The sequence below is a fragment of the Fringilla coelebs genome, assembly GCF_963513975.1.
Source record: "Fringilla coelebs genome assembly, chromosome: 5".
In the NCBI taxonomy this organism is placed as follows: Eukaryota; Metazoa; Chordata; class Aves; order Passeriformes; family Fringillidae; genus Fringilla; species Fringilla coelebs.
In genome coordinates, this window is record NC_140033.1 from 13,996,868 (window position 1) to 14,020,337 (window position 23,470).

The following is a 23,470-nucleotide window of genomic DNA, read 5'->3' on the forward strand; positions in this document are numbered from 1 at the left end:
ATCACATATTTACATGATCAGTTTTCACAGCAGAGCTGTAAAATAAAGGGATTCTGTCAATTTATTTTAAATCTTCCCCGAATGCATCACAAAGAGTTTACAACACAATTAGAAAATTCCAGCTTATAAATTCTCCAAGAAAGGAGAAGGCTACCTATCATCCCATCAGGATGGACAATGTATCATACAATGGGGTTTTTCCATTTTCTTTACATGGAGAAGCAGTTACAAAACTGAACATAGCTATTGCTATATTTAGGCAAGTAGGCTTTGACTTTGTTGTTACAAGACCTACAAAGCTTCTGCATTTAATTTTTTTTCTCTGCTGGCAATATAGAAAATAAAAACCAACTCGAAGTATTAGACACTATTTCCTAAATTGCAATGAACCCAGTTTGTCAATGATAACAGAACATTTACATCCAACATATGTCAGTATATAAAGTTGTTGCTGAGCATTTAATGTGGCTGTTATTCTTTATCGCTCTTTCTCCACTAAATGACATGAAAACTGATGTTTGACTGTGCAGAGGATACAAAAGATACCATCTTACATTTTCCCAGCCTCCAAAACTCCCATTTAAAATCATGACAGCAATTTCTTGTCATATTTTTATTACAGCTGTTAGATAAAGGAAATAATTGCATTTTGACTGCACCCCACAAGATTATATTAGCAAAATGATTGCGTCTTTGCATGACTAATTTTGATTAAATCAGCTTCATTTAAATATCAAATTGTGTTCTTCACCTTTCTTCATTAAGCTATGGTATTCCTGACTGCTTTAATGTTCTGGTTTTGATATGGTAAAATATGCATTTCAATTTATTGTGCAGGCTGTTCTTGACTAAAAAAACAACCAACAAACCAAATGATAATTTATGGGAAAGGTTTTAAGTCACATTTAGAGACGAACAGGAATAAAATAATGTTAAAATGTGCATTTCTAAAGAATATACAACCTATAAGGAGAGCATCCTCACCTACGGGAAAGTTTGTATTACTTGATTTGCCAGAAAAAGCAATAAAGAAAATAAGCTGTTTATAGATGAGCTGAAGACTAACTGCAAAAATGTAATATTTTATTAACATACTAAATCCTGAAGAAAGCAAGATTTTCAGTTTACCAACCTTTCTCAAATATAATAAGTACAATAATTTATTCTTTCATTGCAAATAACACTACATTGACTTATAGCTATTTTAAAAATGTTATACAATTCTGGCTGAAATCAACATGAAATGTGTCATTTGCTCTTGCTGTAAATTATCCCCTCTATAATTGTCTTTTGACAAATGACAGTCTTTTTATTCAGCTGCTCAAATCTCCATATGTTTGTGCATCCCCAAATAAAGTCCACGGATTTTAACAGGATTAGTCGCCAAACTGGCTACACTTGTGTTCCCGGAGTGATCCATCTGGGGATCCAGCCAAAAACAGCAAAAAAAGACTTCCCATTTTGATAAGGCTTTTAACTGTCTTTTAAAGCTTCAGTAATGCTGCGCAAAGCTGAACTGCTTCGACAGATATTACCCATTGTACCAGGCAAAACCAAGCATGAAGTGAGTCTGCACTGTGTTTCCCCTATCACGGAAAAGTTGTTGAAGGGTTTTGCTTTGCTTTCTTGTAAAAGGGAACTTGAGGCCAGTACAGTTATTATGATTCCTTACAGCTCATTGTAATGTATATTCATTTTGAAACAGAGGTTTCTCTTTTCTGTTTTAGGCTGATATGATTCTTAACACCACGCAAATAATTTTTTTAGTCAAAAGAATCCATCCATGCTATAACAATAATTATCTAACTTTTTATAATAGCACTTGTACATGTAACATACTAGTTATTTCCTTCTGGTATTGTCTTTCTATGGAAGTTTAGAATGCATACCTAGAAAAATCACAATAATTTTTAAAGTCTTTGTGGCAAGTTATGGTCTTGTGGAGTGTTCACTGAAGATGTAACCTTATGCCAGCACAGCTTTCAGAGCAAGTGTAGCAAGTGTGTGGACTCTGTGCCATACAGAGTTCACCTGTGAATCTCATTGCAAGATCTGGGTCAAAAAAAAAGTCTCAGCATAATCATGGAAAGAGTTTTGCTATTCACTCTGAACAAGAGCTGTGGAGACAGAAACACTCAGCTCCATACAGAGCCAAACAGACAGCAGCCTGAATGGGGAAAGAGTGGTGAGGGGGAGTTGTTTGTTTGTTTGTTTGAAATGAATGTGAATGGTTATGCCTGAGCTGCAGTTGGAGTCTGGCACCGTAAGACTGATGAATTAATCCTCCTGCTGTGGGCAGCCTTGGCAAAGCCTCGGCTGGAATACTACTATGTCCAGTTTTGACAGTGCTTTCCAAAAACAAAAAGTGGCCCAATTGGCAAGAACTCGGAGACAAGCTACAGGAATTGCAGGAGATCTAAGGAACATGACCTAAAAAGGGAGATCCAGGACTGCCCGTCTGGAGATGGAAAAAAAGTAGAAAAACAGTTAACACAGCAAATTCTAACAAGAAAGTAGCTGGAGAGGAGGGAGGAAGAAAACGCCCTAACTGAATAAGAGGAATAAGACAAGCAAGATGCTCAGTCTGTAGGAGAAGAATCTTAATCAGACAGCATTAAAATCTTTGCTAAGAAGACGACCGCCACGCTGGAGTAGGTTGCCATCTCCAGGGGTTTTCAAGGGCAGTTGAGACAAACTAATTTGTCCCTGCCCTGAGGTGTGGGGCTGAAGGAGCCGTCAGTGCTGGCCGGGAAGGCGGGGGTCGCAGCAGGAGTGCCATGGGCAAGCCGGCCGCAGGGCCCTGGGCAAGGAGCACCTCAGGAAGCGGCGCCCAGGGAGGTTTTGCTGCCGGAGCTGACACCAGGGCACGTCCTGCGTGCCTTGCGCTGGCGGCTAAGCCTCACCGCGGCTACAGTGCTTTCACCCCACCAGAGGGTCTGTGCGCGCTCCGGCCGATGCGGCCGAGCCGGGGCCGGGGCCGGTGCCCGAGGCCGCGGCGGGGCCGGGCGGGGCGGGGAGGCCCCGCTGCCGGTTCCCTTTTTGCCCGGCGTGTGATTGGCGGCGGCTCCGGAGCTGCCTCTGCCGCCGGCTATGGAGCCTCCCCGCCGGCCCCCGGCCCGCGCCGCTTCCTGCTGAGGGAAACACCTGTCCGGAGCCGGGGCCGCCGCTGCGGTGAGTAGCTCCGTGCCGGGGGCAGCGGGGGTCGCGGCGGATCCCGCCCCGGGCCGGCGCTGCCCGAGGCCCGGGCTCGCAGGTGGTGGAGCGGCTCCGCTCCCCGCGCCGGCCGCGGGCGGACCCGCCCCGGACCCGCGCCCGCCGCAGGGCGCCCCCGGCCCCGGCGGCCCCGGCCCCGGCAGCCCCGGCGGGGGCGGGCGCGGGCGCGGTGAGGTTCGCCCTCCCGCGGGCGGCGCCGGCCGCCATCTCTGGGCCGGGGCGGTGGGGCGGCGGGCCGGGGGCGGGAGGGAGGGAGCCGGCCCCGGCCCCGGCCCCGGCCCCGGCCCCGGCCCCGGCCCGCTGCTCCCGCCGCCTCCCGTCTCCCGTGCGCAGACCCCCTTCCCGCCCGGTGTGCGGCTGGCCGGGGTCGCCCCGCGGTCCCCGCTGCAGGCGGCGCTGCCGAGCCCCCCGTGCTGCCCGGTCTCTCGCGGCCTTGGTCCCGCCTCACGTCGTGGCCCCAAATAGGATTTAACGAGTTTGATGCCAAACCCGCTGAGGAAGCTGTTGGAACGTTGAATGAAACAATGCGAAGTGAAGGATCACGGTAGACAGTTCTCTCGAGTCTTGAGATCAGTGAGTCAGCTACGCTACAAGACGGCTTTTAAACAATAAGTAACTGTTTCCTCATCCAACAAATTTCTTGTGTCTATCTGATACATGTAGACCATGAAACCTTTACACACCCTTGAAATAATAGCTGAGTGCATTCGGGAGTTGCTGGTGTAGATTAGATCACGCAGTTAACAGGCAGCGTTGGAAAACCAGGTCCAAGCGGACGGGCAATGTCTAAATAGTGTGTCCCGACAGGAACAATCACAGCGATCTCTGGGTTTTAAAACTCTGCGAAGTGTTGCTTCCAAGGTGGATTACTTCACGATTACTACTGCATCACTTGTGTAATCCCAGTTAACTAGAACTTTGCCGAAATTCTTACCTAAATTTACAGAGCCAGCTAGAAGTTATTGTTTGTCCCAGGAGCCCCAAATAGGTAACTCATGCAGAAACTAAAGGTGGTGAAGGCAGGGCATCCTGAAAATGCTACAGCTGTAATTGCAGTCTAATTGACTCCCCAGCCTCCCAACCAAGCTGTATCTGCTGGGTCGTATACTTTTGATGAGGAATGTGGCTGCATGACCTGTAAAGTTGACTTGCTAATGGGAACCTGCACTGATTTATTTCCCATCAGAGCTTGTAGTTGTTAGAGGATCTGACAAAGAGATTGAGTCAGGTGGTCTTTTGTTGTTGTGTTCACACTTGAAATGTTAGTGCCGTATCTTACCTGTGAAGTTCAGCACTGGATCACTGCAGGAGTAGGGAAGATGTACTTCTGTCCTGCAAATGGAAATGGCCTGCTACACAACAGTGTGGGCAAGTAGATGTAGTATGCTGCTTGGAAAATGTTGAGTCTTGTCATAGTAATTTTGTTTTTTTTAAATTTATCTTCCAAGTGAACTTTGACTAAAACTGAATGTAAGCTTTAGTGTTGTATTTACATAATGCATGCACAAGGTAATTCTAACTGTGGTAGAGGGCTTATTTTCTTGAAAGTTAAGTTGTCTGGGAAGGAGTTCACACTAAAGTGAAAAGAATAATTTTGAGATAAGGTTTTCACATGGTGGATTAAAACAGAAGCAGGAGTTGATATAGAATAAGCATGATAGTAACTGGTAGAATTCTAACGTCGTCTCAACAGAGCAGTCAAGATTGACAGCTATCCTAAATTTTTTGTAGCCAAATAAGTAATACATTGTAGTACCACATTGTCTTTTTAAAGCATCTTTCAGGCAGTTTTTTTCAAATAATTTGACGACTTTACTCATTAGTGTATCTCCTAATCCTGCTGTGAATCATGTTTCTGTCTCAGTTATGCTTAACTGTACTGGCTCCATTCCCTTTCCTGGTCTTCTCTCACTGCCCAACCACTCCTGCAAGTGTTGAGTCAGATAAAGAAAGTGATCCAGCTGAAAATTGGCCCTTTTTTTGCTGGTTTTGTTATGATCAGATTGCTGACCTGAGTGATGAGACAACTGGAGGAACACAACTGGAGGCAAAGGCAAGACTGGTTGCGAGTCTTAGTTACCTTTTACAGGCCCATCTTTTCCTTCTCCGTTGGACCCCATCAGGATTTCTAGACCAGTGTAGGACAGTTCTTGTAATACAGGGATATTCAGGGTTGATGAGGCTCATTAGAATTAGAAATGAAACAGAGTGATTTTTTTCCCCCTTTTTTTGAGGTGTTGTTGCAGTAGAGGTTTTGAAGTGTCAATACTGTAAGTAAAACTTAGGCATGACTAAGGTTTTAGGAACTTGATGTGAAATGATTTTTCATTATAAATATCAAAGTTTTATGATTCATGTGCATGAGGAAATATGGTTTTTCCAATGGATTAGCAGGAAATGGGTACAATTTGGTGTCACCATAAGAATGGGTCATTGCAGAGGCAGATGAGAGACAGCTGCCGCTCCAAGAACTGCCTTCTGAAGCTGAGGAAAAGGGGTCAGAGTAGAACTGGGGATGGATATTGGGATGGAATGGACTAGACATGACAGGTCATAGCCCAAATGAATGCAGGAGAAAAGACAGCCTTGTATGGGCAAGGCAGCTACAGAAGTGCCACACACTTTTGTGCTGTGTCTGATGCAATTTGTGGGGGCATATCTGAACCCACAGAAGTGTTGCTCTACCTGCCTTTATAAGTGGATGAGAATGTGAAACAATTGCATTCACTGAGAAATGTACAGGTTAGTTCACTGCTGCATCAGGGAGAGATGCTGTCTTTGCTTGTCTTGATGGTCTTGGTCTATGGAGTAGTGGTAGAAAAGCAATTTGTATGTGTGTTTGAAGAATTAATCCTTAAGTGCATGACTCAAGGAGCTGGCTGAGAACATTTTAAACCACAAGGCTTTCCTACATCTGCAGAACCCAATGAAACTAAAATGACTCCAGGTTTAGTTAATGGGGCAGCACAATGACTTTTAGAGGAGGGACTCTACAAAAAATTTATATAGCCTGTTGGCATGAAAAAAACCGTTAATGCTAGTTTCTTACATCTAAATGAAGAGAAATATATGACTACATTGTATTTTAGAATTGAGATGAGAGAGGAGCATCGTGTGTAGTGCTGAGATGCCATAAAGGCTGTGACTGATGAATGCTGACAGGCTGAATGTGGGTGGAGCATGAGTTTTGGAGGTATCTTGGCCAAGATCGGTAGATTTCATGTCAGCAACAAAATGTTCAGAGTAACTTCACCACTACCTTAAGAAAATTCAAATACTGGCTTGAAAAGGTAGAGGGATCTGGGACAGAGTGCGTTTTCCCCAAACTGACTTCCTGAGAAAAATAACCTCTAAAAATAAAAGATCTTAGCTGACAAGCAGAGTGATGCTCAAAGAGACAAGAGCTGTGTCAGTGGTGAAGTGTATTTTCTGCTTTTTAATCTTGGCAGAGTGTTAATCAACCTTGGCATGTTGGAGGTAGGTAAGATACTGTCAGATTTTTTTTGCCAATACAGAAGGAGGGGTTATTTTTCACATTTCATAAAAATGTGTCTTATAAATAGGAAACATGCATATGTTAAAAAAAAGGCATTTCACTGTTGGTAGACAACTTTCCAGTTGTTTCATTTTTTTCCCTCCTTTTCAAGACTCGTCATTTTTGCATGATATCTACCACTTTAGGCTTTGTACTGCTGGTTGCCCTTCAAAAGATCAGTATTTCACTGGAAAAGTCAAAAGAAAAAAGGATGAAATTAGAGGGTTTTCTGTCTTTTCTTTCTGTTTTGTATGTGTTTTCCGTAATGCATTTTTTTTTCTGTGGGGATCATTTTTTTAGTAAAAGAACAGCACCTCAAGTTGTAATTAACCAGAAGAATTAGGGTTGAAAGTCTCTGGTTTGATTTCTTCCTGAATCCAAAGTCACCATTTCTAGTGGATTTCACTGTGTGTTTGTAATCATAAATGAATGAGTTAAAGATATTTGGGGTTAGGCTGCCCAGTAGTTCTGCTGCTGAAGTTACCATGCAAGATCCTTGGCATATACAATCTCTATGAGATGCCTGTATGGAGACTGGCTTAAAAATCTTTAGTGAATTTAAGTTGGGAGTCCTCAAATGGCTATCACCATGCAAATAAAAATAATGCAACATTGCATATTTAGTTGTCTTTTATCTACTATTTGTATTTAATTCTTTTGGGAGTCAATTTCTTAAAAATATCTTTGGTTTAAATATCTTATTTAAATTAATTAAATTTATTGCCCAGATTTTTCTTTGTTATTTTTAAAAGGTTCTAAATATGTCTTCTATAAGCGTGTGTTAAATTTATGTACTGTTGGTGTGTTTTTACTGTTGTAACAGGAAAAGCATTCTGACTTCTTTTAAAATGAGCAATCATATGTATAATCAACTTGGTTAAAACTTCCTTCCTGGTAAGTGCAGCACTTCCTTTGCATCTGGGTAGGAGACCGAGCAAGAAAAGCAGAACAGCTTAAACAAAGAAATCTTTTGTGTGAATGATCTTCCTTTAAAAAAAGGAACTACAGAAATTAAACAAATGAATAATCTTCAGCAATTCAGCCTTGGTTTTATAAGCAGGTAATATTTCCTTGTACTTTGTCAATTATAGAGGTGGTGCGTCCACAGTCGCTGCTTTCTGGAACTCAGAAGAAGAATTTTAGTTAGCATGCTATGTTTGAATTCAATATTTTATGGTTTTTTTCTGCTTCTTTTATTATCTCATAAGGCATCATTATGCTGGCTTTACTTTTCTCCAGCAGTTAAGGATTTTATGTGTAGAAGGTGTTGCTTGGTAAAGAAGTTCAGTATGTTACTGTAACTTGGTGTGTGTGTGAGTGCACTCAATCAGCATTGAAGAATTTCCACTTCAATATTGGTCAATAGAGATTAACTGAGAAACAATATTTTTTGTTTAGTGAATGCTGATAAGGTAGGCTACTCATGTTTAATATTGTTTTACTGGTGATTTAGGTGTGATTTGATGTATAGGATAATAAATCAGCATCAGCTTTGGAGATTTTTCTTCTGTAACAAACTAATAGTTCATATGGGCAGTGTGTACTTTGGAAATGGATGGATATTATCAGTCTGGTGAATTGATTTATTTAAAAAAAGCACATCTAAGGACACTCGCTTTGAATTCAGATGCACTTGAAATATATCTTCAGAAATAGTCCCAGACTTTTGCATCCTCAGGGCTTTATTTTGGGTTGAAGTCCTGATTCCTCATCACTAAAAAGAGAGGCAGAGAAAACTGGGAATAAGCTCATGTCTGTCCAGACTGCAAATAAATTGCTTGTTTTGTTACTTTCTGCCATTTCTGGAGCTCAGTGGGACTGCATTCTATTCATATACAGAAGTGTGTCTTTTGATTTCTATGAAGACCCACATATGTTAACATCAGCAGCATCAAAACAGATGAGGCAGCAGAAGAATCAGTGCTTGATCAAATAGAAGCAAGAACAAATCAATATGGAGATTGCACATTCAAACTGCTTATCCTCAGTAAAATCTGGGCAGGATGTTTAAAACCTCTATTTTAATGACTTAATCACTGGAGAGTTGGTTGGAGTTTTTAAAATTATATTTGGTATTGAATTGAATAGGTTACATCTGAAGTGGTTCATGTAAATCAAGTATTTGTGACCAGAAATTAAGGGGAAGTGGAAATATAAAAAATGTATATGAAAAGTTAAAAAGTAAAAGTAAAAATAAATGTAAATGAGAAAGTAATGAAGTAATTATATGTTTTGCTAGATTTCTTCTGGCATGGAGTTGGGGGATCATGAACAGCCCGTTGTTATGAGAGATGAAAACAAACGAAGGAGAAGAAGAATGAAACCTCATTGTACATCGAGTAGTTTTTCATCAATGGAACTGATATCCATTGAGTTCATTTTACCTACGAGCAATAAACATACTAAAGCACCAGAAATTTTGTTACTTGAAATAGCTGGCAACTGTACGGTGGAGCAAATGAAGGCACAGATTTGGATGCGTGCAATAGAGACGAGTCAAAGCACAGACTTCTACCATGCATTCACCCCAGATCAGTTTATTCTGCAGTATCAGAAGAAAGGGCAGTGGTATGAAATTTATGATAAACATCAAGTGTTACAGACACTGGACTGCATACTGTACTGGAAGGTGTTACAGAAAAAGGTAGGAAAGATCTATGTTGTCCAGAAACAAAAACCATCAGAAGAAGTTCAGGAATTTCAGCGGCAGCTTAATGATTTGATTGGTTATGATGTCACTGATGTAAGCAATGTACATGATGATGAATTAGAATTTACCCGGCGCAGATTAGTCACTCCACGAATGATAGAGGTAGCCTGCAGAGATCCTAAATTATATGCAATGCACCCATGGACTACATCTAAGCCACTCCCAGAATATTTATTTAAAAAGATCACTAATAATAATATTTTCATAATCATACATAGAGGAACGACTAGTCAGAAAATTAAAGTGTCAATAGATGACACTCCAGATATGATTCTCCACAGTTTTTTCACAAAAATGGCAAAGAAAAAGTCTTTGATGGACATTCCTGAAGATCATAGTGAACTGGATTTTGTTCTCAGGATTTGTGGCAGAGATGAATACATTACTGGACAGACACCAATCAAAGATTTTCACTGGATAAGACAGTGCCTTAAGAATGGGGAAGAAATCCACCTTGTCCTCGACAATCCCCCGGACCCTAATGACGATGAGGTTCAGAAGGAAGAATGGCCCTTGGTGGATGACTGTACAGGAGTTACAGGGTATCATGAACAATTGACAATAGATGGAAAAGATCATGAGAGAGTCTTCACTATCTCTTTGTGGGATTGTAATAGGAAATTTAGAGTGAAAATAATTGGCATTGATATCCCAGTTTTACCAAGAAATACTGATCTTACTGTGTTTGTAGAGGCTAACATTCAACATGGGCAGCAGCTCCTTTCCCAGAGAAGAACTTCATCAAAGCCCTTTACTGAGGAGGTTCTGTGGAATATTTGGTTGGAGTTTGATATCAAAATCAAGGATTTGCCTAAAGGAGCACTCCTGAATCTTCAGATATACTGTGGCAAAGCACAGGGACCATCTGCAAAGACAAACCTTCAGTCACACGAATCCTCCAACTCTGATGCAAAATGCAAAACCCAGCTTCTCTATTATGTAAATCTTTTGTTGATAGATCACCGTTTCTTGCTACGAAGCGGGGAGTATGTGCTCCACATGTGGAAAATTCCAGGTAAGGGGGAAGAACAAGGAAGTATAAATGCAGACAAACTCACATCAGCAACTAACCCAGATAAAGAAAACTCAATGGCTATCTCTATTGTGCTGGACAAATATTGTCACCCAATTGCCTTGCCCAAGCACAGGATATCATCAGACCCCCAGGGGGACAGGACCCGAGCTGAAATGCCCAACCAGCTTCGCAAGCAACTTGAAGAGATCATAGCAACCGACCCACTTAATCCACTTTCTCCTGAGGACAAAGAACTGTTGTGGCACTTTAGATATGAGAGCATAAAGCACCCCAAGGCATATCCTAAGCTGCTTAGCTCTGTGAAATGGGGACAACAAGAAATAGTGGCCAAAACATACCAGTTGCTAGCTAAAAAAGACGCTTGGGATCAGAGCACTTTAGATGTTGGACTCACAATGCAACTTCTGGACTGTAACTTTTCAGATGAAAATGTTCGAGCAATGGCAGTTCAAAAACTGGAAAGTTTAGAAGACGATGATGTTCTTCATTATCTTTTGCAGCTTGTGCAGGTAAGGTGTATTTGCATTCCTGAGCTCTGTCTTCCAGGAATACATTTGCATTACCCCATAATTTGAATTTCCCATTTTAGGAGGTCTTGTTAGTATTCCTGAGTTTTGAAGTCTTCAGTGTTTAGTCAAAGCAGTGGTAATAACCAGATTAATGTAAAATACACTTTCCTACTTTTTGTCTTTTGCCTTTGTGGATGTTTTTGTGGTACCATTGCCTTGTGTCTTACAATTTGCATCTTGTGTTTACAGTAGTAAGTTTTTCTGGAAATTGTTAATGCCAGCACAGCTTTGATGGGAGTAAATCCTAGAAGTGCTGTCTGTAGTCCTGTTCATATTGGGTTTGACTCACACAGCACTGAAGAGTTGTTGGCTGACTTTACTGATAGTTTAGAAAGAGTACATATAGAAAGAAAGTAAATGGAGATGTTGACATGGGCAATGCCTGGAGCAAAATCTGGGGTTGGGTTTTAGGTCAAGAACGCCAGTGTAATTACACAGTATGTTGCAGCAACTTCAGTCTTTTGCTGTTAAGGAGAGCAAATTTATCTAGAAACTCCCCCCCCAAAATTTTGAAAGTAGCTCGAGAGTTGATAGGACTACATACCAAGATTAAGTCCTTCTGGGAACTTGGGTACAAAGTTGTGGTTCTAATGACAAGGGAATACTGCTGTATAGATTTGAAGCACTTTGTGTGTGCATCTGCCAGATCAAATGTTGGAAAGGTTTGTATCAGTTACACAAGGAACTTGGTTTGGTTGCTTTTCTCTCAACACGATGCCATCAGTTGGCAGTGGCAAAGTCTCCTCTGGTGTCTGATGGAAGGTGTAACCTTGTGTTCTTCCTGGTAAGCACAGCCCCTGGAGCCAGGTGGGGCTCTGTTTTGCATGGAAAAGCTGGTATCCCTCAGAGCAGGAAATACTTTTATCAAAAACTCATAGGACAATATTCAAAATTTAAAAAAAATAAAAATTGAACTACTGCAGCTGGGGAAGCAGCTTTTTATTTCTGCAGGTTCAGAGAGAGCTCAAAACCCCAGGAAAATGAAGTTAGTATTTCAGATTTTGCTGCACATTGGTAGTGCTTTAAACAAAGCCTTTCTAGCCTTGTCTTTGCTTGTCTGAAGATTAGGCAGAATTTATGCACTTCTGCATTAACCAAAGGAGTCGCTGCGGTTACCTCATTGGGCCTCCCACGTCGCTGCTGCTATATATATATGCTTGGCTTGTGAGCTTTTGCTGTCTACATGTGGCTCAGCAATTTATTCACTTTTTTTTTGTATCTAAATTAGGAGTTTGGGATGATGATTGGTTGCTATCAAAATGCCCAAGAAAATAGGGGAAATGCTGGGGTTGTTTCTATTTTTTTTTAAATTGTTTGTTTTCAGGAAGTACAAATCTGGTGAGTTTAAAAAATAATAAACCTTTTTATCAGTTAAATAAAATGTTGTAGCATAAAATCATAGTGTCTTAACTTCACTGTGTCATTTTTAGTAAGAGGTGTTGTAGGAAATAATGGGCATGCCATCCTTAAAAATGAAAACCATGGTTGATTCCAACTTTTACCTCTCTGCTGCTTTCCTATCTTTATTTCTTAGCTAACTATGGAACATAAGCTGTCAGCATTCTGCAGCAAAGTTTTGGTATGACAGTGTATTTAAAATCTGCATTTTTCAGAGAATGGATTTGGCCATTCCTCTGCTCCAGTGGACACATCTCTTCTGCAAATGGTTATCACTTTTCAAATGCATACCTTTATGAAAGCTCTATGGCTTATTTCACTCTGCACAGGATATTCCCATTTTATCCTCTGTAGAGTTAGAAATCAAGCCTTTTATTTCCCCACGGATTATTTCTAATAGAAGCAGCCACACCATAAATCAACCTATTGAGCTTCTTATAATGTCTGTTCTTCTGTACAGTTGATAAACCACTGATAGGATAGTTAAAATACAACAAAATTCTTTGTGAGATAAACACTGATGTGCATGTATATGGCAGTGAGTAAAGGCCTTCTGCTGAATTGACAAGGAAAAGGTACACACAGGTCAGTGCCAGCAGACAGTTTTTAATGGCCAGCTTGCATTGCTGCTGTGCAGAAGTTGATATTTGACTTTGTGAAGAAAAAAGGGCTGGACTGTTAAAAATAATTACCTAAAGCATCAGCTCAATAAGGATGGTCATAATGCATTTTTTAATATTGTTTTATGTTAAAATATATTTGCAAGTTCAATAAGGAGGTTTTGTTTTGACGTAATGGTCGGTTGTTTGGCTGTATTTCAGTCTTAACTTGTTTTTCAAGGTTATGTGAACATTAGAGATAGTATATACCAGAGTGAGGTTTATATTAAGCTTTCTTGGAACGGTAAGAAAATCCATTTGAATTTATGTGATAATTATTGCTTTTGGGCACCTTACTGCAGTGAAAATTAATTTTTATTAAAAACCCCTCATACCTCATAATCTCATACACAAAGTAAAAGGTTCTATATATTGTTATATTTGTAAATTCTCATTGTCTTTCCTAAATAAGATGGTGTTGTTTGGGGATATAAAACAGTACAGCAGACAGTCAAGACAGTTCTTGCAGAATTATGATACAGGAGAAGGGCAAGTCTGGTGCTTGGCTTTTTTGTCTGTCTGGTGCTTAGCTTTCTTGTCTGTCTCTTAGCCAGCAGCTAGAAAGAATGTGTCTTTGTGGCATTTTTATAAGTTGCTTCATTGGCAAGTTGACTTTTTTTTTTTTTTAAATTAAACCCACAGGATTATTTGCATTTCAGAAATCATGTTGATACTTTAATAATAAAAATGCAACTATGTGCCGCAGTATTTGTAAGAGTTTATAAAACTATGATTTGTTTGATGAATTTAGCAGACCTTTGCTGATGGCTTGGTTGCTTCTTTGCAAGCTGCAGACTGCAGTGACCTTGAAAGAGCCATTATATTCTGTTGAATAACTGTTGCTAGAGGTTTGCATACTTTGTTGCTTCTGAAAGCTGAGCATACTACATGCACCCAGCCCTCTGCGCATCCCTTTGTTTTCCCCTAATCTCCCTACAGGCTGCTTCCTGGCACTCTATTTCCAGAACCTGAAGCCATTCACCAACCCCCTCAGTCCATGACAGGGATTTTGTGACTCTGATTCATAGATTGTATGCTTCTTATTTCTCTTTTGTTGCCGTGCGATATAAGTGCATACTTTTTTCCACCATTAATCTGAATACAAATCTTCTGTAAGCTTGAATTCCTCAAGCAGCATGAAAGAAGCAGCTGGAAAAATAAGTTGAAGTGGAGAAGTTCCCTGGTACTACCCAGAATCTGGAAGTGTGATGGTTTTCTGGTAGACCAATTCCCTTGGTTATTGGGATGGAGAATAACAACAACAACAAAAAAATTCCAATACTTGCACTTGAAAATAGTTGTTGACTTTCTCCTCCCACCCTCTTTTTTGGCAGTAGCTTGGAAATGTCTATGGGCTTGGGTGGAGGGGAGCAGCTTTTGAAGGAGAAAAAAATACATCTGTTTTCACAGTCAGTAAAAAGAAGCTCTGGTGAAGTCTCCTTCTAAATTGTACATCATATTTGTAGGATGTCATTCATTTATGGAATAAAGACCAGGTAAGTGTAAGTGCTCTGAAAAGCTGCTTCTGTATCGTGTTTTTAATGGGGGACCCACCAGTGAATCCTGGTGCCCTAGTCTCAAAGTAGTGGATGTTGACCAAAATCAGTATTTTATTGTTGAAACATTTTATTTAAGAGCTATTGCATTATTCATCTGTCAGTAATCATTTCAAGTATTCTCAGTATCAGTCATACTGCAAACTGGTTTCTGATCTTGCTGGTTTTTGCCAAGAATGATGTTGCTTTGTGCATATGCTCAGGTTGGACTCTCTGGTTAGAGAGTTGTCACATTAATAATAAACCTGAAAAGAACCTGTTGCAAACAAAATGTGCTTCTTGAATCAGACAGACCAGCCTCAAAAAGACCTGCTTTGTTACACATTTTCTACTCCTGCATCAGCGTGTTCTCTAGATGTCACTGGTTAAGTGTAAGCAGTGGGATCTTAAATGTGTTAACAACGTGTCTTTTATGTTTGTATCACTCAGGCTGTGAAATTTGAGCCATATCATGACAGCGCATTAGCCAGATTTTTGCTGAAACGTGGTTTGAGAGTAAGTACTTCAAAATATAGCCAACTTATACTAAAGTTGCTGGCATTATTAAAATCCTTTGTCAAGAAATGAATGCTAATTTGTAGTGTTTTTCTTTACCCATAGAACAAAAGAATTGGTCACTTCTTGTTTTGGTTCTTAAGAAGCGAAATTGCCCAGTCCATGCACTACCAACAGAGGTTTGCAGTCATCCTTGAAGCCTACCTTAGGGGCTGTGGAAAAGCAATGCTGCATGATTTCATGAAGCAGGTTCAAGTAATTGAATTGCTGCATAAAGTCACAATGGAGATTAAATCAGTTTCTGCGGAAAAGTATGATGTTACTTCTCAAGGTATTTGCTTACAGGCATTTCTTTGTTGTTAATATTGTTTTCTTCTCCTTGGGTGTGAAAAACTAGGCAACAAATTGTACTGTAATTAAGAAAATTTGGGGATAAATTGCTGTCCAAGGGCATAATTTTTACTTCCTTTGAAATGTGAGTGTAAGTTAAAAATGATTGAACCAGTAATAGCTTTGTTTGCTCATTTCACCCCAAAAGGGGAAGAATATCAATGTTCTAGTGACCCAGTATTTTCCTAAGCTTTGGCTTATCTTCTTGAACCTCAAGCCATGCCAGCTGGAAAAAAGATAAGTTCTTGTATGTTATCTGAATGCCAGTGCTGAAAAAAGATACAAATATTAACTGGAAATGAAAAGTGACACTTGCCAAGAAATACAGCCTTCCTCTAAACTCTCACCAGAAGATTTTTGGCAGGAAGATCAGGGAGGAGTCCAGTGCAGCCTCTGCTATGCCATGAAAGTAGCTGGTGGATCAGGCATCAATATGCAGGGCGTGGCTTTGAGGAGTCCTGTGAGACAGATGTTGTGTTGTTATTTCCAGTTCGTGCAAGCACTGCTTTGGAAGCCACAGTAGGGTTGTGCAATGCCTCTTTACTTCTGGGTTTTGCCTGCCTTTTCCCCCACCCCCAGCTTTCTTAAAAGCTTGTTTATCCTCATTCCCGTTACTTGCTTTGTGTTGGGAGTAAATGCGGGAGGACGTATGACAGTAAAAAAATTCTAAAAGCTGTAGAGAGACCACCTTTTCCTGCATGTTCAGCCTGGTATGCTCCAGGCCAGGAAGCCCTTGGATGGGAAAGCCCTTCCACTCTGGTTATGCAGAAATGACTGTGGTGGTGGTGTTTCAAAAGAGATTTGAAGAAAATATGCATTTATTCTTCAATATATGGTATTAAATCTGTTATGTTACCACATAGTGTGAGTTAAGGTACTTACTGAAGCCCCACATAAAACAATTTTCCTAAACAACTTCCTAAATTTTTCTTAAAATATTTATAACCAAAATGTATTTAGTCAGAACTGCATATTTTAGAAAGAAACTATACAACCTTGCAGATGTACATGTCTGTAAGTGCTGTGGATTCTATAATACGTTATCTTTGAAGGATATGTGGGCAAAGAAGAAAAGCTTCAAGAGAAAGCAATCATATTAACACCCACCAGGTTTTGAAGTTAAAGAATCTTTGGATGTAATGTACAGCAGAACACTGAAAGATGACTTATATAATTGACATTTTCACTGAATAAGGCTTCCTGAAACTCTGGAGTGTCCTAATAATTCTATATCTAATGTAATTTATTCTCTGATTATTGAGGACATTATTTTTTCTACAGGCACCCTCTACTTCTTATATTTTTAAAAATGTATATCCAAAAATTGATTCTGTAGGTTATTGCTTCTTTTTTGTCCTGACATTTCTAAGTTCATCATTGTTCACATTTTTGGTCTGAATGTTTTATCCTGTTTAATTTAATTCTGTCATCCAGTCTCATCTTGTTCTTGTATATATATTTCTCCAGTGTTTGTGGATTTTCTGTAAAGAGCAAATTCCTTCCTGCTAGGTCCATACTATTCCAGTAGCAAACATGTTGTCAAACTGTTTCTTTCACTTTTCACTATAATCTCTTTGCTTATATTTGAAGATAGCAAGTAATAATAAATAAATAAATTCATAAGATGATAGTATTACATCTTGCATGGGATTATCTGCTCTCATCACCCTCTGAGCTAGATGATTTTTTTTCCCAAGAATGTGTCTATGCAGCTGTTTCATTGCTTAAAATGTACAGCACCTTGTTATTAAGCCAGATCAACTTGAAAGTGGTTTTAGCAAGTGCCTTTACTTGTGTCTTTAAATCAGCTTCCTAATCTTTTGTAGCTTCAGTTGGTTTGCTTACAGTTTTCAAATTACATTACATTGCATTACATTACATTGCATTACAATGAGGAGACTTACTGAGCTAACAGTAAACTGTAAGCAGTAACTTTCCTAGATAGTTGTCTAGGAAATCTACAGTTACATTATAGAAATCTGTTTCATTATCCAAGTTACTACAGCTTAGGTGCTTTTGAGGGGGCAGGGTGGAGTTGTTAAGGTTTTTTTTGTTGATAGGATGTTTTTGTGTTATTGTTTGTTTGCCTTTGGGATTCTTGAGGTATTTTTTGGAAAAGTATCTAATTTTAAAGTCCCCTTGTTAGCTTCTGTATATTGCTGCTAGATTTACTTTTTACCAGAAGAGATGCTGTGTTAGCTACCAGGCACTGCTAGTAGTTCTTTTCTAAAACCTTCTAGGACAGGTGTAACATTTGTGTTATGTGAGTTGTCAGCCAATTCTTTTGGCTTGACTTTCTTAATTGGATAGCAGTGTTTGAACTGTCCTGTTTTTTGTCTAATGTACACTAAGAGCCCAAAAAGTCTGTGCCTTGGGCTGCATCAAAAATAGCATAGGCAGCAGGTCAAGGGAGGTGATTCTGCCCCTCTACACGGCCCCTGTGACACTCCATGTGGAACACTGCATCCAGCCCTGGGCCACTCAGGGCAGGAGAGGCATGGATCTGCTGGAATGAGTCCAGAGGAGAATCACAAAACCAATGACAGGGCTGGAGCACCTCTCCTGTGAGGAAAGGCTGAGAGTGATGGGATTGTTCAGCCGGGAGAAGGCTCAGGAGACCTAACATCAGCCTTCCAGTGCTTACAGGGAGTTTGTAAAAATGTGGGGGCCAAATCTTTTGGTAGGGCCTGTAGTGATAGGACAAGGGTTAATGGTTTTAAACTAAAGGAGGACAGATTCTGACTACACACAAGGAAGGCTTTTTATTTTTTTATTATGAGGGTGTTGGCACACTGGAACAGGTTGCCTAGGGTTGCCTGGAAATATTCAAGGTCAGGTTGGATGGGGCTCTGAGGAAGTTGAGTTGAAGATGTCCCTGCTTGTTGCAGGGGGATTGAACTAGATAGCCTTTAAAGGTCCTGTCCGACCCAAACTAATCCATGAATCTATGATTCTGTTTTAAGTATCCAGGTCCATGTTTAACTTTATCAGTATGATTTTTTTTTCTCTTTAATTTTAATCTCCAAAATTACTTTACATGTATATACATCCTCTGCTGTGTAGCTACAGTTTCTTTTAGGACAGAGTTCAGGTCTTTGCCCTAATGCAGGGTAATCACCAGTGTATTGCTTATGCTGCTGACACTCACTAGCTGAGGTGGAAAAAATACACTATGCATTGTATAATCTGTACTATTCTGAGTTAAAGATTCAGGAGCTTGAGGTTTTATTAATTAAGAGACTGCATTTAGGTATGAACATTAAAATTCTTGTTCATACAAATTTACAGAAAATTTACTTCTTACAGGAATGTGAGATTAAGAAGGTTGCACTGTGAAACCAGTTTTAGGAGGATAGAAAATTCAGCATCTCTGTAGTTTGTCTCCTTATGGTCACAGAGTAATTGATTCCAGGAATTCAAAAGCCACGAGTCTGTCTGCATTTCTTGTCAGTTGAGAGGGAAAATACTTTTTGGTGTGTTGTACTGTGTTTTGTTGTTTAAACAAAAGCTGACATTTTAATGTAAACTCTTAATGTTCAGTGTTTCTAATACTGCAGAGAAGTCACAAGACTTCTGACGTATTTGAAGACTTTACATTTAGCTATCTGAAACAACCCTGGCCATTGATAGTGCAAGTTAAAGAGTTTTCCTCCATTCCTTGAATCAGGAGATCCAGGAGGAAAACAATTTAAAATGGCAGCGAAACAGAGCTTTTTAGCCAAAGTATAATGCTCAACAAGTTTGATTACCTATATCCTTTTTGCCTTCCAGTGTTTGATTTCACTGTGTTTTCTTTCTTGTAATTGCAGTTATTGCACAGCTGAGACAAAAGCTTGAAAAATTACAGGGCAGTAAACTTCCAGAAAGTTTTAGAGTTCCATATGATCCTGGGCTAAGAGCAGGAGCACTAGTGGTAAGTACGTTCTGACTTTTCTACAAGTAATTTAAAAAAAAAAAATATTTGCAAGTATGTGTCACTTGGTAAAAAGTTTGCTAATTTGTCAAAAGGTCTTATTTCTGTGGGAATACAATGACATTGCATGGACTCAGTAGGTTTTTGTTCCCAGAGCTATTATTATTTTTCTAAATGTAATAACATGCCACCATGTGCTAAAAAAATTGCAACAACCCATGAAATCCTAATCATTAAATGACAATTATACTTTATCTTTTTCCATTAATTGAATTCAAGATTTAGTCAGGTAGCTGACTTTAAAAAAAATATTAAATAACTGTATAAAACTTTTATCTGATTCAGGGGCTTTGGGATATTCAGTTTCCATTCTTCCAGTTACTTTCTCCATCTTACCCTGATTCATATCTGTCACTAAGCTTTGGGTGCAGACCTTCATCATATACTGACAAAAACATCTGCCTCAGCTATTTCTGATTTTTCAGTATCTCTGTGTTGGTTTTGTTAGAAAGTACATCATGATTTTGTTAGAAATACAAACAATTAAGAAACACTTGGGTTTTTCTATATTGCTGCTTTCAGTTTTGTGGTGAGATTGCAATTGTGTGTGTTGACTCAGAGTTAAAAAAAGATCCATAGATCAGCAGATGTGTAGTGAGAGGAAATTGGATCATGCATCTGAAATGCAATGTGAGGTCTGGGTAAAGAAGCCCAGTCAAGATCCTTGGACTCACTTCATGTGTAGCAAGGACCCTACAAGGGAAAAACCCCGTAATTTTCTCCTAGCTAAGGACAGGCAAACCATCCAATTTAAGGAATTGTCAAATGTTCAGGCATTGTTTTTGTTAAATAAACCTGTGCCTTGGAAGACAGGCTGTAAGCTGGTCTGTCTTCAATCTGAGATAATGAAACACCTCTCAGGTGAGCATGGCTGAAGCACTGTCAGAGCAAAAGACAATTCAGACATTTCTTATTCAGAAGTAAATTTTCTTGATATTAGTCCTTTTTTTTTTTTTTTTCTGGTGCAGAAGTGATCAGCAGCTTGGCAGAAAGTAGGTTTTAAAATAAAAAAGATTTCTCTGGATTTTCTAGTTTTCCTTCACTTAGGAAATATTCAGTCCTACCAGGACCTTCCTAGATGAATGAAACAATAGATTTACAAAGGAAGGTAGCCATGTCCAAAAATTGATCGGTTAGCTTTTCTTTTTCCAAACTATATGAATAAAAACATTTGGTAAAACAAAGTAAGCTTTCTTTTAATGTTCATTCTAGCAAGTTCTATTTGTCCATAATCTTCAAAACCTAAATTTTTTTTAAGTCTAAACCAAATATTAGAAGCAAAATCAGAGTTTCTAATAAGTTTAGATTTAAAAAGTTCTTTCATTTTTGAAAATAAGGGTGGTAAAAACTATTTTGTTTAAAACTACAGGCTCAAAATTTCAGTAGATGAGACATGAATATACTAAAATACTCCTATATAATGAATTCTATCTGCTCTCAAACACTGATATGCACTAGCTTTTTTTTTTTCATTTTAGATGTCTTTATTGTACATAGTAATGTTCAACAATGAATCAGGAATTCCAGAATAGAAAGTAATACATACTACAGTTGTCTTAGCCATAATAACTGGAAAAAACACTTGAAATACGGCAGTTTCAGTTCTGAATTTATCAGTATTGAAAATGCCATTTTCCCCATGAATTTGAAGAAATTACTAAGGGAATCGAATCAAGCAATCTGGAATGGAGTTGCTAGAAGTCAGAAGGGTGGATGATGTGGTAAATTGCATTGGACAACGATTATGTACTGATTTTGCAAAGCACCTGTCAAAGTGCTGTTGTGAAGGTCTGTATTTTCCAGTTTTGTCAGAATCTCTATTCCTGTTTTAAATTTGCCTGAAGCAAGCTAAATCCAGTTTTGGAGAGTTAAAATACACTTTTTCCTTTATCATGGACAGTGGTTAAAAGTTGTGCAGGTTCAGGGAGGGTTTGTGTGGCGGCTGACCTCTGTCCTTTACATGTGCTTTCAGTGAGTTGCTTGTGGTATAGCTGAGTGGAAGCTGGTACACTATTCTGTTGAAAAGGTTTCTTGGGTTGATGTTGGCATCAGGAAGCAATAAACGTGTCTTTCACAGATAGAAAAATGTAAAGTAATGGCATCCAAGAAGAAGCCACTCTGGCTTGAATTTAAATGTGCAGATCCAACAGCTCTGTCAAATGAAACCATAGGCATCATCTTCAAACATGGAGATGACCTCCGTCAGGACATGCTAATTTTGCAGGTATGAGAGCTAAACCTTAAAAAGAATAACATGAATATTTTAAAATATTTTTAAATCATTTTGCTTTTCCAAAGTGTGTATACCTTGTCTTCACTGTCCATATGAAATGCGAGATTGTCTTTTGTATTTAAAACTCTGTATGGCAAGGCTGACATCAGCAGTGCATCATCTTTGTCGTACTGTGTTATGGATTCACCCTGGTGGGATGGAAAAAGAGGAAGAGCAAGAAAACTTGTGAGTTGAGCTAAAGGTGGTTTAATAAGCAAAGGAGAAGTGGAAGAACCAAGAAGGAAAACAAAACAAGTGGTGCTAAGGCAGTCACTCCACATCCCATGGGTGGACCGGTTCCCAACCAGTCCCTGCACAGAAGATGGTTACCTACATAACCCCTTGCTCCCTGTTTTATTGCTGAGCATGACCTTGTTCAGCATGGAGTATTTCTTTGGCTGGTTCAGGTCATCTGCCTGGTTGTGTCCCCTCCCAATCTCTTGTGCACCCCAATCTAGTCACAGTGAGGCAGGGTGAGAAACTGGCAGCCTTGGCACTCAGCAGACACTGTTCAGCTGGGACATGGGGACATCAGTGTGTTCCCAGCACTGCTTTGGTCACCCCCTAAACCACAGCCCACTACAAGCTGCTCTGAGGAAAAGGAGCTTCATCCCAACCAGACACAGTGCATGCAGTTACCCTGGCTTTTCCTGCCATATGCCATACATATTTCACGTTTTAGTGTTCTAGAGACAGAATCTTAGTGCAAGATGGCCTGTTTCTCTGATGAAGTATTTTTATCATTTATTTATGTCATGGGTGAAGTTAACAAATGAAAAACCAGTAGCTAGTGTCACTCTAGTTTCAGACAACTGGTTTGTTAGGGCTTTTGGAGATATTAATGGGGAAAAGCGGGCATGCTTGCTAACACATCCAATCTCACCTATGTAGAAATCATACAATATATTTATTAATACTTTATAGAAGAGTAAAGATTTCCTGGTTGCAGAACAGATGAAGAAACATAAACCCTGGTTCTATTATTGATTATCTTGAATAGCTGCACACTTTCTATATTCATCTCTTAATCAAATAGCAAAGTAAGTTTAGCCCCATCTGAGAATTCTCAGAAGTGTTATTTGTATGAGTAGTCTGTAATGTTCAAATAATTTCAAGTAACTTAGCATATCCATTTTTTCTCACTAGATTCTTCGAATTATGGAATCCATTTGGGAAGCAGAATCCTTGGACCTCTGTTTGTTGCCATATGGTTGCATTTCTACAGGGAACAAAATAGGTATGTGATCACACTTACTGTGATTAGAAATTCAAAATACCATATTTACAGAAGATCTGGGAGAACTATTCTAATATGTGCTGCAGTCCTGAGGTAAACAGCACTTTATTATACTTTCTGTGAGCAGCCTTCAGGTGCAGCTTGGCAGTGGCTTCTGCCCTTCCTTGAGCTGCAGCAGAGCTGTTTACTGGCTGTGATTCCTGTGCAACAGCTTGGCTTGTGCTGCAAGCTCCTCTTTAATAACAATATCTAGTATGAAACAGCAGTGAAAGGGAGTGATTTATTCTAGATGTATTTTAATGTGTTGATAAGAATAAAATAATGAGCAAAACATTTATATTTTTTCCTGACTTAAAGCTTCATACCCTATACCACACAGAAGCAGCAACATTACTTAACAGGATACTCAGGTAATATTTCTCACTGG

At 39.5% G+C, this 23,470-nt stretch overlaps 1 protein-coding gene across 1 annotated transcript in view; it reads left to right on the forward strand.

The window, feature by feature from the left end:
• The first annotated feature begins 3,095 nt into the window (after positions 1 to 3,095).
• The window catches only part of PIK3CG (phosphatidylinositol-4,5-bisphosphate 3-kinase catalytic subunit gamma), a 32,746-nt gene continuing 12,371 nt past the window's right edge, over positions 3,096 to 23,470 (forward strand). Inside the window, exons 1-7 of the mRNA XM_084205916.1 lie at positions 3,096 to 3,171; positions 8,988 to 11,003; positions 15,106 to 15,171; positions 15,277 to 15,502; positions 19,371 to 19,474; positions 21,612 to 21,758; positions 22,953 to 23,043. Coding sequence (XP_084062042.1) covers positions 9,000 to 11,003; positions 15,106 to 15,171; positions 15,277 to 15,502; positions 19,371 to 19,474; positions 21,612 to 21,758; positions 22,953 to 23,043 — 2,638 coding nt within the window. The 5' untranslated portion in view covers positions 3,096 to 3,171; positions 8,988 to 8,999. The remainder of the gene's footprint in view (positions 3,172 to 8,987; positions 11,004 to 15,105; positions 15,172 to 15,276; positions 15,503 to 19,370; positions 19,475 to 21,611; positions 21,759 to 22,952; positions 23,044 to 23,470) is intronic.